This window comes from Carcharhinus amblyrhynchos, chromosome 1 (assembly GCF_965287045.1).
Source record: "Carcharhinus amblyrhynchos chromosome 1, sCarAmb.v2.hapA, whole genome shotgun sequence".
In the NCBI taxonomy this organism is placed as follows: domain Eukaryota; kingdom Metazoa; phylum Chordata; class Chondrichthyes; order Carcharhiniformes; family Carcharhinidae; genus Carcharhinus; species Carcharhinus amblyrhynchos.
In genome coordinates, this window is record NC_137324.1 from 117,076,925 (window position 1) to 117,093,462 (window position 16,538).

General features: G+C 43.3%; 1 protein-coding gene across 7 annotated transcripts in view; it reads right to left on the bottom strand.

The window, feature by feature from the left end:
• The window catches only part of ndst3 (N-deacetylase/N-sulfotransferase (heparan glucosaminyl) 3), a 765,674-nt gene that overhangs the window by 87,242 nt on the left and 661,894 nt on the right, over positions 1-16,538 (bottom strand). For all 7 annotated transcript variants that reach the window (XM_080191467.1, XM_080191474.1, XM_080191492.1 and 4 more), the window contains one exon: positions 13,758-13,943. In XM_080191467.1, coding sequence (XP_080047593.1) covers positions 13,758-13,943 — 186 coding nt within the window. The remainder of the gene's footprint in view (positions 1-13,757; positions 13,944-16,538) is intronic.

Here is a 16,538-nt window from a genome sequence, read left to right on the forward strand (position 1 = left end):
TTTGGTACAGATTACTTATTTCACTATTTCCTTCCAATATCATTGTAAAGTTTTTGTTTGTAACACAATGAATTGTTTGTGACATTTTCCTTACATGAACATAACTTTCTGACAGAAATGTTAAACTGGCTGACAGTTTCAAAGAATAAAGAAAATATAACACAGGAACAGAGCCCACCAAACTTGTGCCAATCATGAAGCGCTAACTATACCACATGAAAACCTTTTGTATCTCTCTATTCCCTCCCAATTCATGTCCCCATCCAGGTGCCTCTTAAATGTTGCTAATGTGGAAAAAGCAGTGAGAACAAGTTCAGTTCTATTGAGCTATTAGCTCAGCTTACATGTTTGCATGTTTTCAAAATGGATTCCAAAGCTGCCTAATATAACAAAATTTCCACTTTTAAAAAATTTCACCAGCTGAAATTCATCAGCCTAAAGCTTTGCAATAATGGCAACTTTCAAAAATGAACTTGAGGAAAATAATCTTGCATGTTTGCGGGGGGAGAAGCATTGGAGTGGGTCAACAGAAACAGGATGGACACAGTGGCTGAATGCACTGTCTGACTCCATGACTCTTCATGCACTAGATTTTATAGAGTGGTGTGATCGTTTCACCACCCCCTACCCAGCCCTCCCCCAAGCTAAAAGCTGGGGAAGAGCCTGCCACAATCACAATGGCTGCTGCTCAGCAATTTAATGTTTGGGACATTATTAATTGATTTAAGGCAAGGCTTCTGCCCCTTTCTTGGGAGGATATCCTGACTTAGAGAGATGTCGAGCATTTGGAAGACCAGAATCTCAGTAGTCTCAGCAACGTCAACCAGGAACGGTGACCACTACGTCGAGGAGCCTAGTTAATTCCAGGGTCAGGGGTCTCAGCGAGGTGGGTGGGGAAACAGGTTCACAGGACTGGGGGACTGTTTAGGATGACCTTTTGTTTTGGTGGGTGGACGGAGTGCCCCCTTCAGGCTTGGAGGTCTATACAGGATGTTAACCCCTTGCCCAATAATTGCTTGCGCAGCTAAAATTGCTAGGCTTTGTATATGTGATGGGCTTCCCTCAACATGGGGAAATACTGATGGGTGAAATGACATGCTTAAGTGACCATTAATTGGCCACTTAAAAGCTTCAATAAGCCCAAGGTTGGGCAGGATTGCAGATGCCTCTACCACCCCTGTAAAAATTTCAGACAGGTTGGAGTGGGCAAATGGCTGGAAGACCACCTGCTGGATTTTAATTGTCCAAACTCCACCCGCCTTTATACCCATGATGTGGGAGTGTAAAATCCAGCAATCCAGCTCCATATATAGATTGGGATAGTGAGTGCAGACAAGCTAGTTAACCTTGGTGCCATCGAAGCCAGGATGAATCCTGTTCTCATCTGTCATATTTAACAGTATATGTCCACAAAGGCACACTTCCAGCAATACAAGTATTTCCCATTTAAAGCGTATTATCATAGCATGTATTTATTTTAGCCTAGTTTTTAGATTAGGGAATTTGCCTGAATAGCACAGCCTCCTCTTTCACTTTTATGCAGTTCCTATGCATACTAGCTGGGCTTTCTACCCTCTATTACTCGCTGGCCTTTCAGACCTCCCCCTGCTGGACACTCTTCTGGCTCGCTGGCCTTCCCCATCTCCTCTGGTCAGGAAGACCAGTGGGAGGGAGGAGATTGGGAAGGAGAGTGAGTGGAAGGAGATCGGGAAAGAAAGTGAATGGAAGGAGGTTTGGGAAAGGCAGTGAGTGGGAGGAGGACGGAAAGGTCTGTAGGCCTGAGGGGGTTGGGAAGGAAAGTGAATGGGAGGAGGTCGGGAAGGACAGTCAGTGGGAGGAGGACGGAAAGGTTAGTGAGCGGGAGGAGGTTAGAACAGAAGCGAGGTACAAAGCAAAGATCAGAAAAGTTCAGAAAAGGCCCTACAGCCCATCAAGCCTATGCTGATCATGATGCCCAAACTAAAGGAAAAAATCCTTTTGTCCTTACTTAGTCCATATCCCTCTATTCCCTCCCTATTCATGTACCCATCCAGTTGCTTCTTATATGTTGCTAATGTTCCACCACCTCCTCTTTCAGCACGTTCCAGGCACATCCCACTCTCTGCACGAAAAACTTCTCCCACACATTTCCCTTAAACTTTCCCCCTCTCACCTTGAACCTGTGCCCCCTTGTAAGCTTCTGACTCTCCATCCTCTCAACATCTCTCATAGCTTTGTGGAACTCTATCAGGTCTCTCCGCAGCCTCTCTCTTTCATGTGAAAACAATCCTTTTTATTGAACTTCTCCTCACAAAAATGGCTCTTGCGACTCGGAAACATCCTGGTGAACCGTCCTTGCACTCTATCCAAAGCTTCCATATCTTTCTGCTAGCGTGGTGACCAGAACTGTATGCAATACTCCAAATGCGGCCTAACCAAGATTGGGAAGGACAGCGACTGGGAGGAGGTCAGGAAGGCCAGTGATTAGGATTAAGTCAGAAAGGCCAGTGAACAGGAGGACTTTGGGTAGCAGCCACAAAGTCAAAAGATTTTTTGGGCCAGGTAGGTTCAAGATAACCAACACTGTTGATTTTGTATATAAAAGTTAGAGGTCAGGATATCACCAACCCTCATTATACGCTTGCTTATGAAAAAGTGATTTTCAGTTGGCACATTTTCACTTAGGAGCCCATTGGGAATGCTCAACACGAGAAAGCTGTAATCATTGAAAAGTGAGCAAAAGCATCTGTGTGTGGTTGATTTTCTCTCTCCTTAACTCAAGAGCCAGTTGTACCACTGAGACTTGCTAATTCAGTGTGTACTATGGATCAAACCTGGGACTCCACTGATCTGTATTGCTCAGTCCCACGGTAGGAAAGGAATTACTAATTGAACTATTGATGGAGCTTCCTAGTTCACATTTTTACAAGTCAGTAGGTGTTCAGAATGAGACACAGCAGCTCACAATCAGAGATTCGAGTATCCAATGATCTGTCAGACAGCCCACTCTTTCATGTTGATCAAATAGGAATAAAATACTCAACTTTTCATTAAATGCAAATGGAAGTCGCATTGTAACAGAAACATCACACAATTGAAGGTATTATATAGTTTTTAAAATTATAAATGGAATTTTACTACATCTGATATCTAAAATTAAACCTCACTCCAGTTTAGCTTCCAGGGAATAATACAACTTCTACATTCCTTACTTCTGAATGCAAACAATTAACTCCACATTGAGAAGGTTATTAGTAAAGAGACTTCAATGGAAAAGAAAGTGGGTGTAAAACGGACAGCCAGTTCACCACATGAACATCTTGTTACATTGGTGAAGACCCATTCCACCTCCAGCACCTTAATTAACTCACAGATGCCGCTTTTATTTTAGCAATGATTGTTTTTCCGAACTTGTGACATTCCACCCCAATGATTACCAGGTTGTGTTAAGCTGATTTTAAAAAATAAATTGAAAGATTATTATCCTCCACAAACACTGCCCCCGCCCTCTCCCTCCCCCAACCCCAGCACTGCAAGTCAAATTGGAATAGATAATTAAACTATTTCAGAGAGTGAAATCTACAAACACAGCCATTGCCAAGAGGGATTTTTTACCTTTTAAAATCACTGAACATTGGAGCACCAAGATGATGTGGCATGGGCTGGTGAGAACATTAATATAAATGGGATACCCACAGGCAGCATTCGCTTCCACAATTATGAAGATTGTATCCTGGTCAATAGGCGGATTACGTGCAACTTTCTGGATTGACCTATACAGGCAGCATTCGATGATTTGATTTACTATTTAGATTGTGTCCCTTTTTCCCCGACTCATTTAATTTTAATATCGTTGAATTATTGCTCAAAGCCTTACGTCTGCATTCGCGGCTGGGATTCTCCACTGCTGCTGACAGTGAAAGCAGTTTTGGTTGGAACACTCAATTTTTCTGTTCCCACTTGCACCAAGTCCTGTCACGGATGAGCCTGGAGGGTCCCACCCTATAGAAGAGTTATGGTGCTGAAGGAGTCCATTCAGCCCAGCTTGCCTGTGCTGGCCCTCTGAAGGAGCAATTGCCCTCTAGTGCCACACCCCTGCCTTTCCCTTTAGCCCTGCAAATTTTTCCTTTTCAGATAATGATCCAACTTGGTTTGAAACCATCAGTTGCCTGCCTCCGTCACTTTCCTGGGCAGTGCATTCTGGATTCTAACCATTCAGTATTAAAATGCTTTTCCTCATGTTGGCATTTCCGCTTTGGTTGAGCCCCGCCTCCTCCCCTGGAGGATGGTCTCGGCTCCCCCAAGCTATCTACATAACTGAAGTTCCTCATCCTTAGTATCATTCCTACAAACACTCCAGGCACTCTCTCAAAAGCCTTCGTATCTTTCCCAAAGTGTGTTGCCATAATTGGACGCAGTAGTTTAGTTGAGACCAATATAATGTCCCAAGGCTGGTGAAATCTTTGACATCCTCCATCATTTTATGTGTGTGTTAAAGATACTGATGAATTTTACATTTTAGTATTGTTGACAGTACAGATACAAAAAACAAATCCTTATCAGGTTCAAAATGTCTCAGTGTTTTTGATGTTAATTCCTTGCAGTATAACTATCCCTGACTATTGTTGATGGCACCTCCAATTTAGAATCCGTATGAAATTCTGATGCAGGGTTACATTTGAATTGTTCAACATGAAATCCAACTCTCTCTTTTGGATTTTCTTCCATTTGTAATTTTTTTGAGCATTAACGTGAAGCAAATGCTTCTGAAGTAATTCAGAATGGAAGCTACAGTAGTTGTGTTTGGTGTGGTAGAAATCTTTTTAGCTTCAGGCTATATACATACATACTACCACTTCTGGTCTGCCCCATTATATTATTTTACTGTAATCTAAGTGAAGTCGATGGGGTGAGGTAACTTTGACATTACACAATAGTGTAGAATGGGAGATAGTTAATTATTGGACTGTTTCCGTCTTGCCGAGTATCAGATTCCAATTCACTGTCACCCATTTACACAAAGTCAAAATTCAACTCTTCCCTTCTGGTCATTTAATTATTCCTTATTATTTTACTTTCCAAATTCAGATAAATTATGAAGCGGTCTTCCATATATTATTGTACCCATTATAAAGAAATAGACAATTGCAAAGCAGTGCAAATCAAGATAGTCTCAAAATTTACATAAGCAATTGATAAACTTCTTATAGAATCATAGGACAATCTAGCACAGGAGAAGGTCATTTCACACATCTTGGTGCTGATACCTTGGCTTCACTCATTCAAGATGTCAAGATTCTCATACCAAATCTTCCTCCTCAAACACCACTCTCCCTTCATCCCATAATTTCGTTTGGCTAACAAGCTACAAATGATTGAACCATGCATTTCTTGCTTTCCTCGCTCCTCTCACCACAAGTCTAACCTTTAGCCTTTTACCATTACTCAATCAACTGCTCCCTAGCCAGGCAGTACTGGAACAGCAGGAAGACAGTGACGATATAGAAATATCCTCACTCAGTCACACAGAAAACCACAGGCTCAAATGCTGACACTGTGCGTAAATCAGAGGGTCACTTAGATGTAGTGAGGGAATGGGGAGCATTTCACAGCTACAGCAAGAGACAAGGGCAGCAGAAGTGCTAGCTCGCCAAAGTTCAGGAGCTAAGGATTCAGATGGAAACTTTGTTGTATCGGCCTACAGAAGAAGTTTGATTGGTACACACACACATATGCTTGATGTGTTTGTTGGTCTGTCAGAAAGCACATGTTCTATGTCAAGAAGCATGGAGAGACTGGCACCACCTTGGCACAGGGTTCTGCAAACTCACAGACCTAACCAGGAAGCCGTGCCTGATGACCAATGTCTCAGCTTCCATTGCCATACAGGCAGAAGCCACACAATGTCCGAGTGCTGCAGCGGAAGCAGAGCTCATGCAAACTCATTTTGCCACCAGGAAAGGTCAGGCTGCTGTCATTATGCCTGCAAATACCATTGTTGTGTGACATGCAATTTAAGTGCATGGACTGCACAAAGGCTAAAGAAAATGTTTCTTTTATTTCACTGGAATCAAAGCCATATTAGCTCTCAAGTTAAGCTTAACTTAAATGAATATGCCATTTACAGTGAATATTCATGGCCGATGCTCCAGATTCTTGCTGCTGCCCTGCTCCCTCCTTCGCAAAATGACTTCTCAGGTGTGGAGGTGTAGCCAGTTAGTTTGACCAGGTCTCTAATTCCCGTTTCTGGCTCTTTAACTGCCATCAGTGCTGACCCATTCATAGCATTTAACCTCGTCTCTCACCGCACTACAGCCAGAATTTTACCACCCCCCACAACCCCACCGGGAATTGGAGTGGGTAAGGAGCAGACAATGGGAAGATCCTTTGACCTTGAATGGGATTTTATGGTTTCGGGATGAGTGAGGCTGTAAAATTCTACCCTACAACTCAAATCCTTAACCTGCCCTTGCTGTTTTCTCCGTCACCTCATGGTATCTGCCTCTGCCCTTCAGTTTGCTTAAGTCACTGCTCCCTGCAAGGAGGGGCTGACCAGTCCCCCTGCTTGGTGCTCTCTCCCACCATCTGCTGGAGGCCCTGCTACAGTTGGCTAGGGTTTGCAGGATGTCACATGGTGCAGCAATCAGTCCTCCAATATTACTAGGATTCTTGAGGTCAGGGTGGCACATTCCCAAGCAGTACAACTCAGCTGTCATCTCTTAAGAAGACAGTATTTATACTCCTAGCACCTCTGCAGTGCCCTTCCCTGTCAACCAGTCAGCACAGACTGTCGTCGCCCATGCTGAGGTAGCGCGGTCTGAAGCTGGGCCTTCCAAAGCCAGAGCTGATCAAGGTCAAACTGCAAGGCCTTTTGAAGATTCCCCAACTGAAGCCACTGGTGTAGCACTTGTTGCAAATACACAATTTTAAGATTCAAAGTTGGGGGGGGCGGGGGGTGCGAGTGGTGTTGATGAACAGTGCTACAAAAGCTTGTGACACCAAATAAACCTCTGGGACTTTAATCTGGTATTGCCAGACCTCTTACTAGTGGTATTATTGCTAGACTACTAATACAGAAACTCAGCTAATGTTCTGGGGACCTGGGTTCAAATCCTGCCATGGCAGATGGTGGAATTTGAATTCAATTTAAAAAAAAATCTAGAATTAAGAATTTACTGATGATCATGAAATCATTGTCGATTGTCGGAAAAACCCATCTGGTTCATTAATGTCCTTTAGGGAAGGAAATCTGTGATCATTACCCGGTCTGGCCAACATGTGACTTCAGAGCCACAGCAATGCGGATGACTCTCAACTGCCCTCCAGGGACAACTATGGACAGGCAATAAATACTAGCCAGACAGCAACACCCATATGCACACCCCATGAATGAAAAAATACCTTTCAAAATTGTAGCTTTTGTTTTAAATGGCAATGTTTTGGTTTGGGTGACTGGTGCTGGAATTTTACCAGCACGCCTGTCCCAGAATCGGCGTGGGCGCAGCTCGCAGAGTGGAATTCTCTGTTGGCCTCGGTGGGATTTTCCGAGCCTTGCCCGAACGAAGTTGTAAAATACCGGCCTGGGATTCTTAATATAGGATAAAGGAAAGAAAGATTGCTCTGGATAGCTTATCAAATAGGCCTGGAGTTGCAGATCAAAGGGAAAATCTTATTGCGTTGCTAGGATGATAGTGAGAGACATTCACAGCTGGGATTATAGTGGCATCTTTGAAAAGCTCTTGAGGAGATGTCTGTAGGCATCGATGGAGAAGACTTGAAGTTAAGGTACAAACTGGGAGGTGGCAGGGTGGAGTGCAGTGGAGGGGATTAAATTATTCAAGTAATTTCCCCAGTGGGAAGAATCGTAAACAAAGGGAAGTTTTAAACTATCCATACATTTTTCCAGATCAAATTTAGCTTTAAAGGTAATTCATCTGCATTTCTGGGACAGGCCAGGTGTGTCCTGTTGGGTTGGAGGTGGGCTGTGGAGTTCAGGAAAGTTTCTTCGTTTTAATAGATGTCTGCTATTTTCACCAGTCTGCGAGGCAGTCAGTCTGGAAGGCAGTTTGTGTCTGTCACAGCTTGGAGAAGGCAAAAAGTGAACCTGCCAGCAAGAAGTGGACGGCCACCAGGAACGAGGGTGGTTCGGACTTGGAGTCACTATGCGAAAACTGAAAGTGAAGCCCATGCTCTGGCTGCAAAAATCCAAATTTGTGAGACATTAATGTAGGGCTGGTCAGATGCTGAAGGCTGAATCCACAAGGAACCCCTCGCCTCAGAATGTTACTGGGGAAGGAAAGAAAACCACTGTAAATCCTTGGCAGCTGAGACACACATTGGTTTGATTGCAGGAGATTTGTATGGACACTTGAGAAACTGTAATGTAAAAAAAGAGTTCCTGACTGAAATTAAAAATAGAATGGTGAGAATTGTCTTTAAAATTTTGGTTTAAAGTGTAAGTGCTCTGGTCACTCAGTAGCCACCCTCTGCTTTGTCTCAAATATGGTTGATAACAGACTGCCACAGAATGAAAGCATTATGACTACTGTCAGGATACGGGGCATTGACCTGTATGATTCATCATGTATGAGATCACATACTAACTGGACATTGAGGGAGTGGAATATCCTTGCAGTTGTGGTACATCACAGTGGCACAGTGCTTAGCAGGTTCAGTTCCCAGCTTGGTTCTCTGTTTTTGCAGAGTCTGCACAATCTCCCTGTGTCCGGGTTTCCTCCAGGTGGTCCGGTTTCCTCCCACACTCCGAACAATGTGCTGGCTAGGTGCATTGCCATGCTAATTTTTCCTTCAGCGTACAGTGCCAGAGTGTGGTAGGGGATTTTCACAGTAACTTCATTGCAGTGTTAATGTAAGCCTACTTGTGACACTAATAAATGAACTTTAAACTTTAAAAAAAAATCAGAGTTGACATTCAGTGGTCAGAAAGTGACATCGGTATGGTTAATAGTTCCCTGAACCTTCGGGAAGCCTGAAATCCTCCCACAGCTATGCTGTTTGCTCCACTTATTTTGCTCTGACCAGAGAAAATGAAGTACATTCAGCTTTCTTGCTATACAGAGCTTCAATGACAACGATTAAGTAACAATGGATGGCAGATTGGGAGTTCTTACAAGTATCACCTGCTTCAGTTTGGAAAAAAACCTGGTCTCACTAGTTCACAGTCACGGTCATCTTCAGAGCTACTGGCAATGCTCTCCATCCCTTGCTCTGAGGTCGAAGATGTAGTTGCAGCTCCTGGCAGCTTTCAGTAGAACATAGTGAAGCAGAAATATCTGAAGCTTTGCACCTTGTTGATAAGGGGCTGTTCTACTAAAAATCCTGGGCGGATATAGCCTCATGCTGACAGCCCTTATTTCACATTTCTCCCTTCCAACAGTTTGCCATATTCTGTGTCACCTCTCCTTATATCCTCAGTGTCATTCTGGAGTCAGAGAAATGCATACTACTGCAGCCATGTCTGGGAGAAAGTAGCTTGTGCACAATCCTTGAATTCAGAACAAAGTCCTTCAGCAAGGGTCACATTCTCTGTAGACTTAGCCATGTCAAACATCTCCAGAAACCACCAAGCAGTTCTACAATCAGCAACAGCAGCCGATAGGGATCAATCAGCCAACCATGCTAAAATTAGTTAATAATCCCTTTAAATCCAGCCGCCAGGGGGGTGATCCTTCATCCTGCTGAATGCGTGTTTAACTTTACAATATTAAATGTGTGCTTTAGTTGGAGCATTGAGTTCCAAAATAGCAACACTGGTATCAAATAAGCATGACAGACTGCTTGACCTCACGATCTGCCCACTCTGCATTCTTACGGCGACACTCCCCATGCGTGCTAACACCTTCAGCAAAATAGTGTAGATGGCTCACGCCACAAGGACAAATGCAAATGCCACGAACATCACTTTGGAACTAGAAGTGAACTCATTGCCCTGAAAAGCCAGGAGCTAAGGAGCTGAAATTCACAACCTCTGCTTTTGAATCCTGAAATATATCATCCCTTCCCAGGTCTCCAGCAGTATCTTTGATCAATATTACTACCCACTGCTTTTTTTTTAACCCAACTCAATTTTTCCTGACAACATTGTAACCAGAAATATTAAAGGGGAAAGGGGGGGTGGGTGGACAGAATCGTATCGCCTCCACTCCCCCCAGCCTCCCAAAAAATGGGTATGTTTGTGAGAGTTGGGAGTGGGGTTAAGATGTTAGACATCTGAACTCTGGCGGCAACACACCCCATTTGTAAGGGGCAGATGGTGATGACAGAAGGCTGCTTTAGAAACTGGAAGCCCGTGTCCAGCGGTGTACCACAGGAACCTGTGCTAGGTTCCCTATTATTCATCATTTATATAAACAACATTGATGACTATGTGGGGGCATGAGATTAGTAAGTTTGTGGATGACACAAAGATTGGTCGGGTGGTTAACAGTGAGGTTGCGCGTCTTGAGCTACAAGATGATATAGACGGAATGGTCAAATGGACAGGTAAGTGGCAGATAGAATTTAACCCTGAAAAGTGTGAGGTGATACACTTTGGAAGGAGCATTTGACAAGGAAGCATTCAATGAACAGCATGACATTAGGAAGTTATGTGGAATAAAAGGACCTTGGAGTGTTTGTCAATTGATCTCTGAAAGCAGAAGAGTAAGTTAATGGGGTGGTGAAAAAGGCAGATGGGATACTTGCTTCATCAGTCAAGGCGTAGATTACAAAAGCAGGAAAGTCACGTTGGAGTTGTATAGAACTTTGGTTGTCCACAGCTGGAATACTGTGCGCATTTCTGGTTGCCACATTATGGGAAGGATGTGATTGCACTGGAGGGGGTGCAGAGGAGATTCACCAGGATGCTGCCTGGGATGGAGCATTTAAATTATGAAGACTGTTTGGATAGTTTATTTTCATTGGAGTAGAGAAGACTGAGGGGGCAACCTGATTGAGGTATACAAGATAATGAGGGGCATGGACAGAATGGATAAGGAACAGCTGTTCCCCTTCGTTGAAGAGTCAGTCACAAAGGGACATAGGTTCAAGGTGAGGGGCAGGAGGTTCAGGGGGGATGTGAGGAAAAACACTTTTTATCCAGCGGGTGGTGATAGTCTGGAATGCACTGCCTGGGAGGGTGGTAGAGGCAGGTTGCCTCACATCCTTTAAACAGTACCTGGATGAGCACTTGGCACATCATAACATTCAAGGCTATGGGTCATGTGCTGATAAATGGGGTCAGGTGTTTCTCACATATTGGTGTGGACTCGATGGGCAAAGGCCCTCTTCTGCACTACACGATTCTATGATTTCCAGTCCTTCATATTTTGGTACAAGTTAAAAAGATTAACCAAGTTTATTTTACAAAGGTAAACAAGCACATAAAAAATCAAACACATAGTTATATAGAGTATTCTAAGATACCCTAGCTATGCACACATAAAAATAAAGGATTAGGATTTGGTTTAATCACATATGATGAAGGTTTTTGCTTCTTTTTATTTGAAAATGTCTTGTGGATTTAACTGCAGCTAAAAGCAATCAAATCATCAAAACTGTTAGTTTCCAGATGCTTTCGGGTTTAATGTGTCAGGGAACAATTTGGCTGACTATGCTGTTCAGCTTCTGCTGAAAGTACAGTTTGCGTGATTCATTTGTTTGACTAAAAGCTCTCCCAATACATTGTGAAGTCGAATGGGGTAAGAAGTCTCACAACACCAGATTAAAGTCCAACAAGTTTATTTGATAGTAAACCCACAGCTTTCGGGGTTTGTCCCTTCGTCAGGTCAGCATCTCCACATCAAGTCAGATGGGCCCATGATAGCAACAAGAGGTGGGGCAACAGAGTGATGAGTTGTGCACTTATATGGCAAACTATTTGCTATTTGGAAGTTTTCTGGAGCAACCTTTCAACTTGTCTTGAGGGTTTTATAAATAACAACTGTTATCAGGATATAATGAATGATGCATGACTAGAGGCGCTAACAGTTTTGAGGTTTCCTTCACCATTTGCAGACAGAGTGCCATAAGATCAAAGATAAATCTCATACTTGTCTGTCTTTGGCCTGCTGCGATGCTCGAGTGAAGCCCAATGAAAACCCCACGACCACCTCATCTTCCGATTAGGCATTTTACAGCCTTCTAGATTCAATACTGAGTTCAACAATTTCATAGCATTGTCTCTGTCCCCCATTTTCATTTTTTTTTTGCCATATGGTGGTCTTAACTCTGTTTTACATGTTTCTGCTTTTGAACAGTGCTGTTCATTCACATTCCCTCTGTACAAGTGTTTTGTTTCTTCACTACGACCCTTATCACTCCCTTTGCCTTATGTTCCATGACATCTTTGCCATTTAATCTCTCCCACCCCTAACCCTATCCCAGACCTTCACTTTTGTTCTCTCTCCCCCTCACTGTTTTCAAAGGCATAAAATCCATCAGTTTCTCCAGTTTTGATGAAAACTCATATTCAACTCAAGACGGGTGGCACAGTGACATAATGGTTAGTGTTGCTGCCTTACAGCGCTAGGGACGCGGGTCCAATTCCTGGTTTGGGTCACTGTCTGTGTGGAGTCTTCACATTCTCCCTGTGTCTGCATAGGTTTCTTTTGGGTGTTCCAATTTCCTCCCACAATCTAAAAGATGAGCTAGTTAGGTGTATTGGCCACGCTAAATTCTCCCTCAGGGTACCCGGACAGGCACCAGAGTGTGATGACTAGGGGATTTTCACAGTAACTTCTTGCAGTGTTAATGTAAGCCTACTTGTGATACTAATAAATAAACTTTAAACTAACTCTGTTTCTATCTCCAAGAATGCTGCCAGACTTGTTGAGTGTTTCCAGCACTTTGAGATTTTCAGCATCCGTCGTATTTAGTTCTTATTTAACATTTGTATTTTCTTCATATTGATTGACAATATTAATGTGGAATGAGCCTTTCAACCACCTATCCCTCGGAACTATAGCTGGATGAAGTTGTGTGAAGGAAAAGATGCTGGGAATGTGGTTGAATATTCATGTTACTTCTCATTAGGTTTATGTTTTGTGATGACAGTTGTGAGTGTTTATTTGTTTGAAGTAGGTAATTTCTTCTTCTAAAACAGTATCAATGAAAAGTATTTATTTCCAACATTGCTATGGTGATAAAATCCAGTTAGACTTGGTGTTCTGATTACATTTTGCTGTCAAATTTTATCCAAAAAAGCAGATATTTTTTCATAGCTGATTTCACTGTTTTTGACCCAAATTCAGCAAATAAATTGGAAGTCCCAGCTATCATATGTGTACAACTAGGGAATAAAATGTAAGCATCTCGAGAAACTGTCTAATTTTTTTCAAGTGAATGCATGGTCGCTTTTTAGGTTTACAGTGTACATTTTCACTAATGGAAATGGTGTGGAAGTTTTTAAACAGAGGAAGTTTATTTATTGGTGTTACAAGTAGGCTTTCATTAACACATTCAATGAAGTTACTGTGAAAATTCCCTAGTTGCCACACTCCAGCACCTGTTTGGGTACACTGAAGGAGAATTTAGCATGGCCAATGCACCTAACCAGCATGTCTTTCGGACTGTGGGAAGAAACCAGAGCACCCGATGGAAACCCACGCAGACACGGGGTGAACATGCAAACTCCACACAGACAGTGACCCAAACCAGGAATTGAACCCAGATCCCTAGCGCTGTGAGGCAGCAGTGCTAACCACTGTGCCCTCGTGCCGCTCGGTTGATAGTTTGGTCAAAGATCATACAATTCAATATTTTTAAAGAGATAATCTTACCATGATGCCACTGTGGATGAAGCCATGTCTGTATCGTGCAGGCTTCAGATGTGGGTACTCTTCAGTGCTGGTCACTTTGATGCCCCACACTTTCTTCCAAGCCTCATAGAGCTGCACATGGACCGGATAGACTCCAGAGTGATGTGGTGCCACGGCATAGCCCATGTCGATGGGAATGCCATGTTTCTGTAAACAGAACAGCATCTGTCAGCTCGTCTAGAAATACTCTCGGGGACACAGAATGATTAAAAATCTAATTTCACCAGAAACCTAACAGCTGGACATTAAACGATGCAAAGCCAACACAAGTTTTACTGAAGACAGGGGAGAAATCTCCCCCCCCACCCCCAGATCTCACAGTTTGTTTTTGCAACCGAATGTGTTCTGCTCTTCCTAACTCCATTAGCATGGGCCATACCTTCTGGATGTTTTGCAAGGTTAATAGATAAGACCCCATTAAAATGATGATTATCGTGTGATCAGAGATCAAAGAGTGCTGGGTTGTGGAGGAATATGTTTGGGGAAGAAAGCACTGAAGTGGCACACTGTTTAAATTTTAATTATTCCTTCTGCTGGAAGTAACAAACAGCAATAATTACACATTAAGACATGATTAGTGAATGCCAGTCACCAGCTAAAGTGCGAAGCAGACTGGTTTGAGCTTGATTCCCCAAAAAGAAATCTAACACTGATTAAATGCAGCATTAAAACAAGAAGCACCAAGGTCACACATCACACAGTCAATGATAGAGACTTACAGGCTTTCAACTAAAAAAAACACACCATGGTATTTTAATTTGATTTATTCCCTTTAGGATTTTAATTATCAATCTCCCTTCTTTTCATCATTCATATATTCATATCCAACCTAGACATCCTTTTTTTTCCTGATTTAACAGAAAGCATCTATTTTCAGATAAACAAAAATTTGGTTAAAATGTTTGTATTTACAACTTAAAATGCACAATAGATTTTTGACAGATTTATTTTCTTAAGATTATATCAAAAGGGAATGTCAGTTCCAAGGGAAAAGGGAAGGATTTCTGAACAGTCCTAAGCTCTGGATTAGTATTCATACACTGGGTTCTGCAACTACAAGTTACAAAAAGGCTCACTTCTACTTTGTCAATAACTTCATTGGACATATTGGGGGTGATTGTCTAGCCCCGCCTGATACAGACGCAAGTCCTGTTACGGCCACTAACTCTCATGAGAGTGACAGAACGTGATTTACACATGGGAGATCTCAGAATGCATTCCTCCCTCTCCCTCGCCAGTGAGGTCATCTGGTTCATGCACAGCGAGGTGTCAACTTGATCACCATTCATGAAACGTTTTTAAAATTTCAAAATCGGCTTATAACCGTATCTTCCAGGAACAGCATATCTTCCAATCCACTGGCATGATGCAGGAGTCACTACTGGTTTCCAAAGAAGAAGACCAGACGTGATGACCATGCTGAGGCCCTCAGAGGTCATTGGGGTCTTCATTGGGAAGAAACCAGAGCACTCCGAGGAAACCCACACAAACACGGGGCGAAGGTGCAGACTCCATGTGGTCAGGGAAATGGCAGGGCATTGCCTCCAGCAACACTAACCTGGCACTGCTGTGGCAGAGTCTATGTAGGCAGTGCCAATAGGTGACTCCATAATGGAGACTCTCTTCACAAGGGGGATGGCGGTGGACAGGTGATTGGGGGAGGCAGGGTCTTTAATGTTGCTTTGAGATGGGGGGGTGCCCTTTAAAAAGGGTGCCCCAATGTCTGTGGAGCTGGGTTTGTTGGAGGCTTTGGGCCCTGCCCTGACAATGATGGCACAAAACATGCCCCCCGCTTCCCCCCCACCCCAACTTTAGAATGGAAAAATGTGGGAGGATCTGGATGAAATAGCTGCCTTTTTCTCTGGGAGGAACATGCCAGTTTTCAGTCAGAACCTGACACTTTGTTATGTTTGGGAAAATTCCACTCTTTGTCTGAGAAACTGGTTCATGCAGTGCCCAATTTGGGTTGTTAGCGGGGGGTGAACTTGCTAGCCTCTTCATGGTGTGTTTTGCATGGCAGGAGATGGCATGCTGTTACAGCTCAGTTGGTAGAGCATCAGACTTTTAATCTGTGGCTCCGGGGTTCAGGTCCTTGTCATGCTTTCTCGGGGTGCACCTCAGTGGATGTTTCAACGTGTGAGGCCTGGGGTTCAATCACCACTTCACATTTTGGGCAGCATGGTGGCACACTGCTGCCTCTCAGCGCCAGGGACCCGGGTTCAATTCTGACCTCGGGTGACTGTCTGTGTGGAGTTTGCACGTTCTCCCCGTGTTTGCGTGGGTTTCCTCTGGGAATTCTGATTTCCTCCCACACTCCAAACATGTGCATGCTAGGTGGATTGGCCATGCTAAATTGCCCTTTAGTGTCAAGAAGATTAGTGGGGTAAATATGTGGGATTATGGGGATAAGGCCTGGGTGGGACTGTTGTTGGTGCAGGCTCGATGGGCCAAATGGCCTCCTCCTGCACTGTATGGATTCCATGATTCCTTTCTCCATTCAGGTTGCCTGACCAATTGAGTATTCCCAACATTTTCTGTTTTTTGTTTCAGATTTCCAGCAACTGTGGTATTTATCTTTTCTATTTATCTGAGGGTTGCTATGGGAACTGTTAGATATTTTAATAAAGTCAATCAGTCGTCCGCAAAACTAGTTACTGCAACTTTCCCCAGGGCTTCAATAGAACTCCCATCGGCACTTGGCTGGTGACATATTCCCTAGAGATATTGTAAGGATGTAATTTA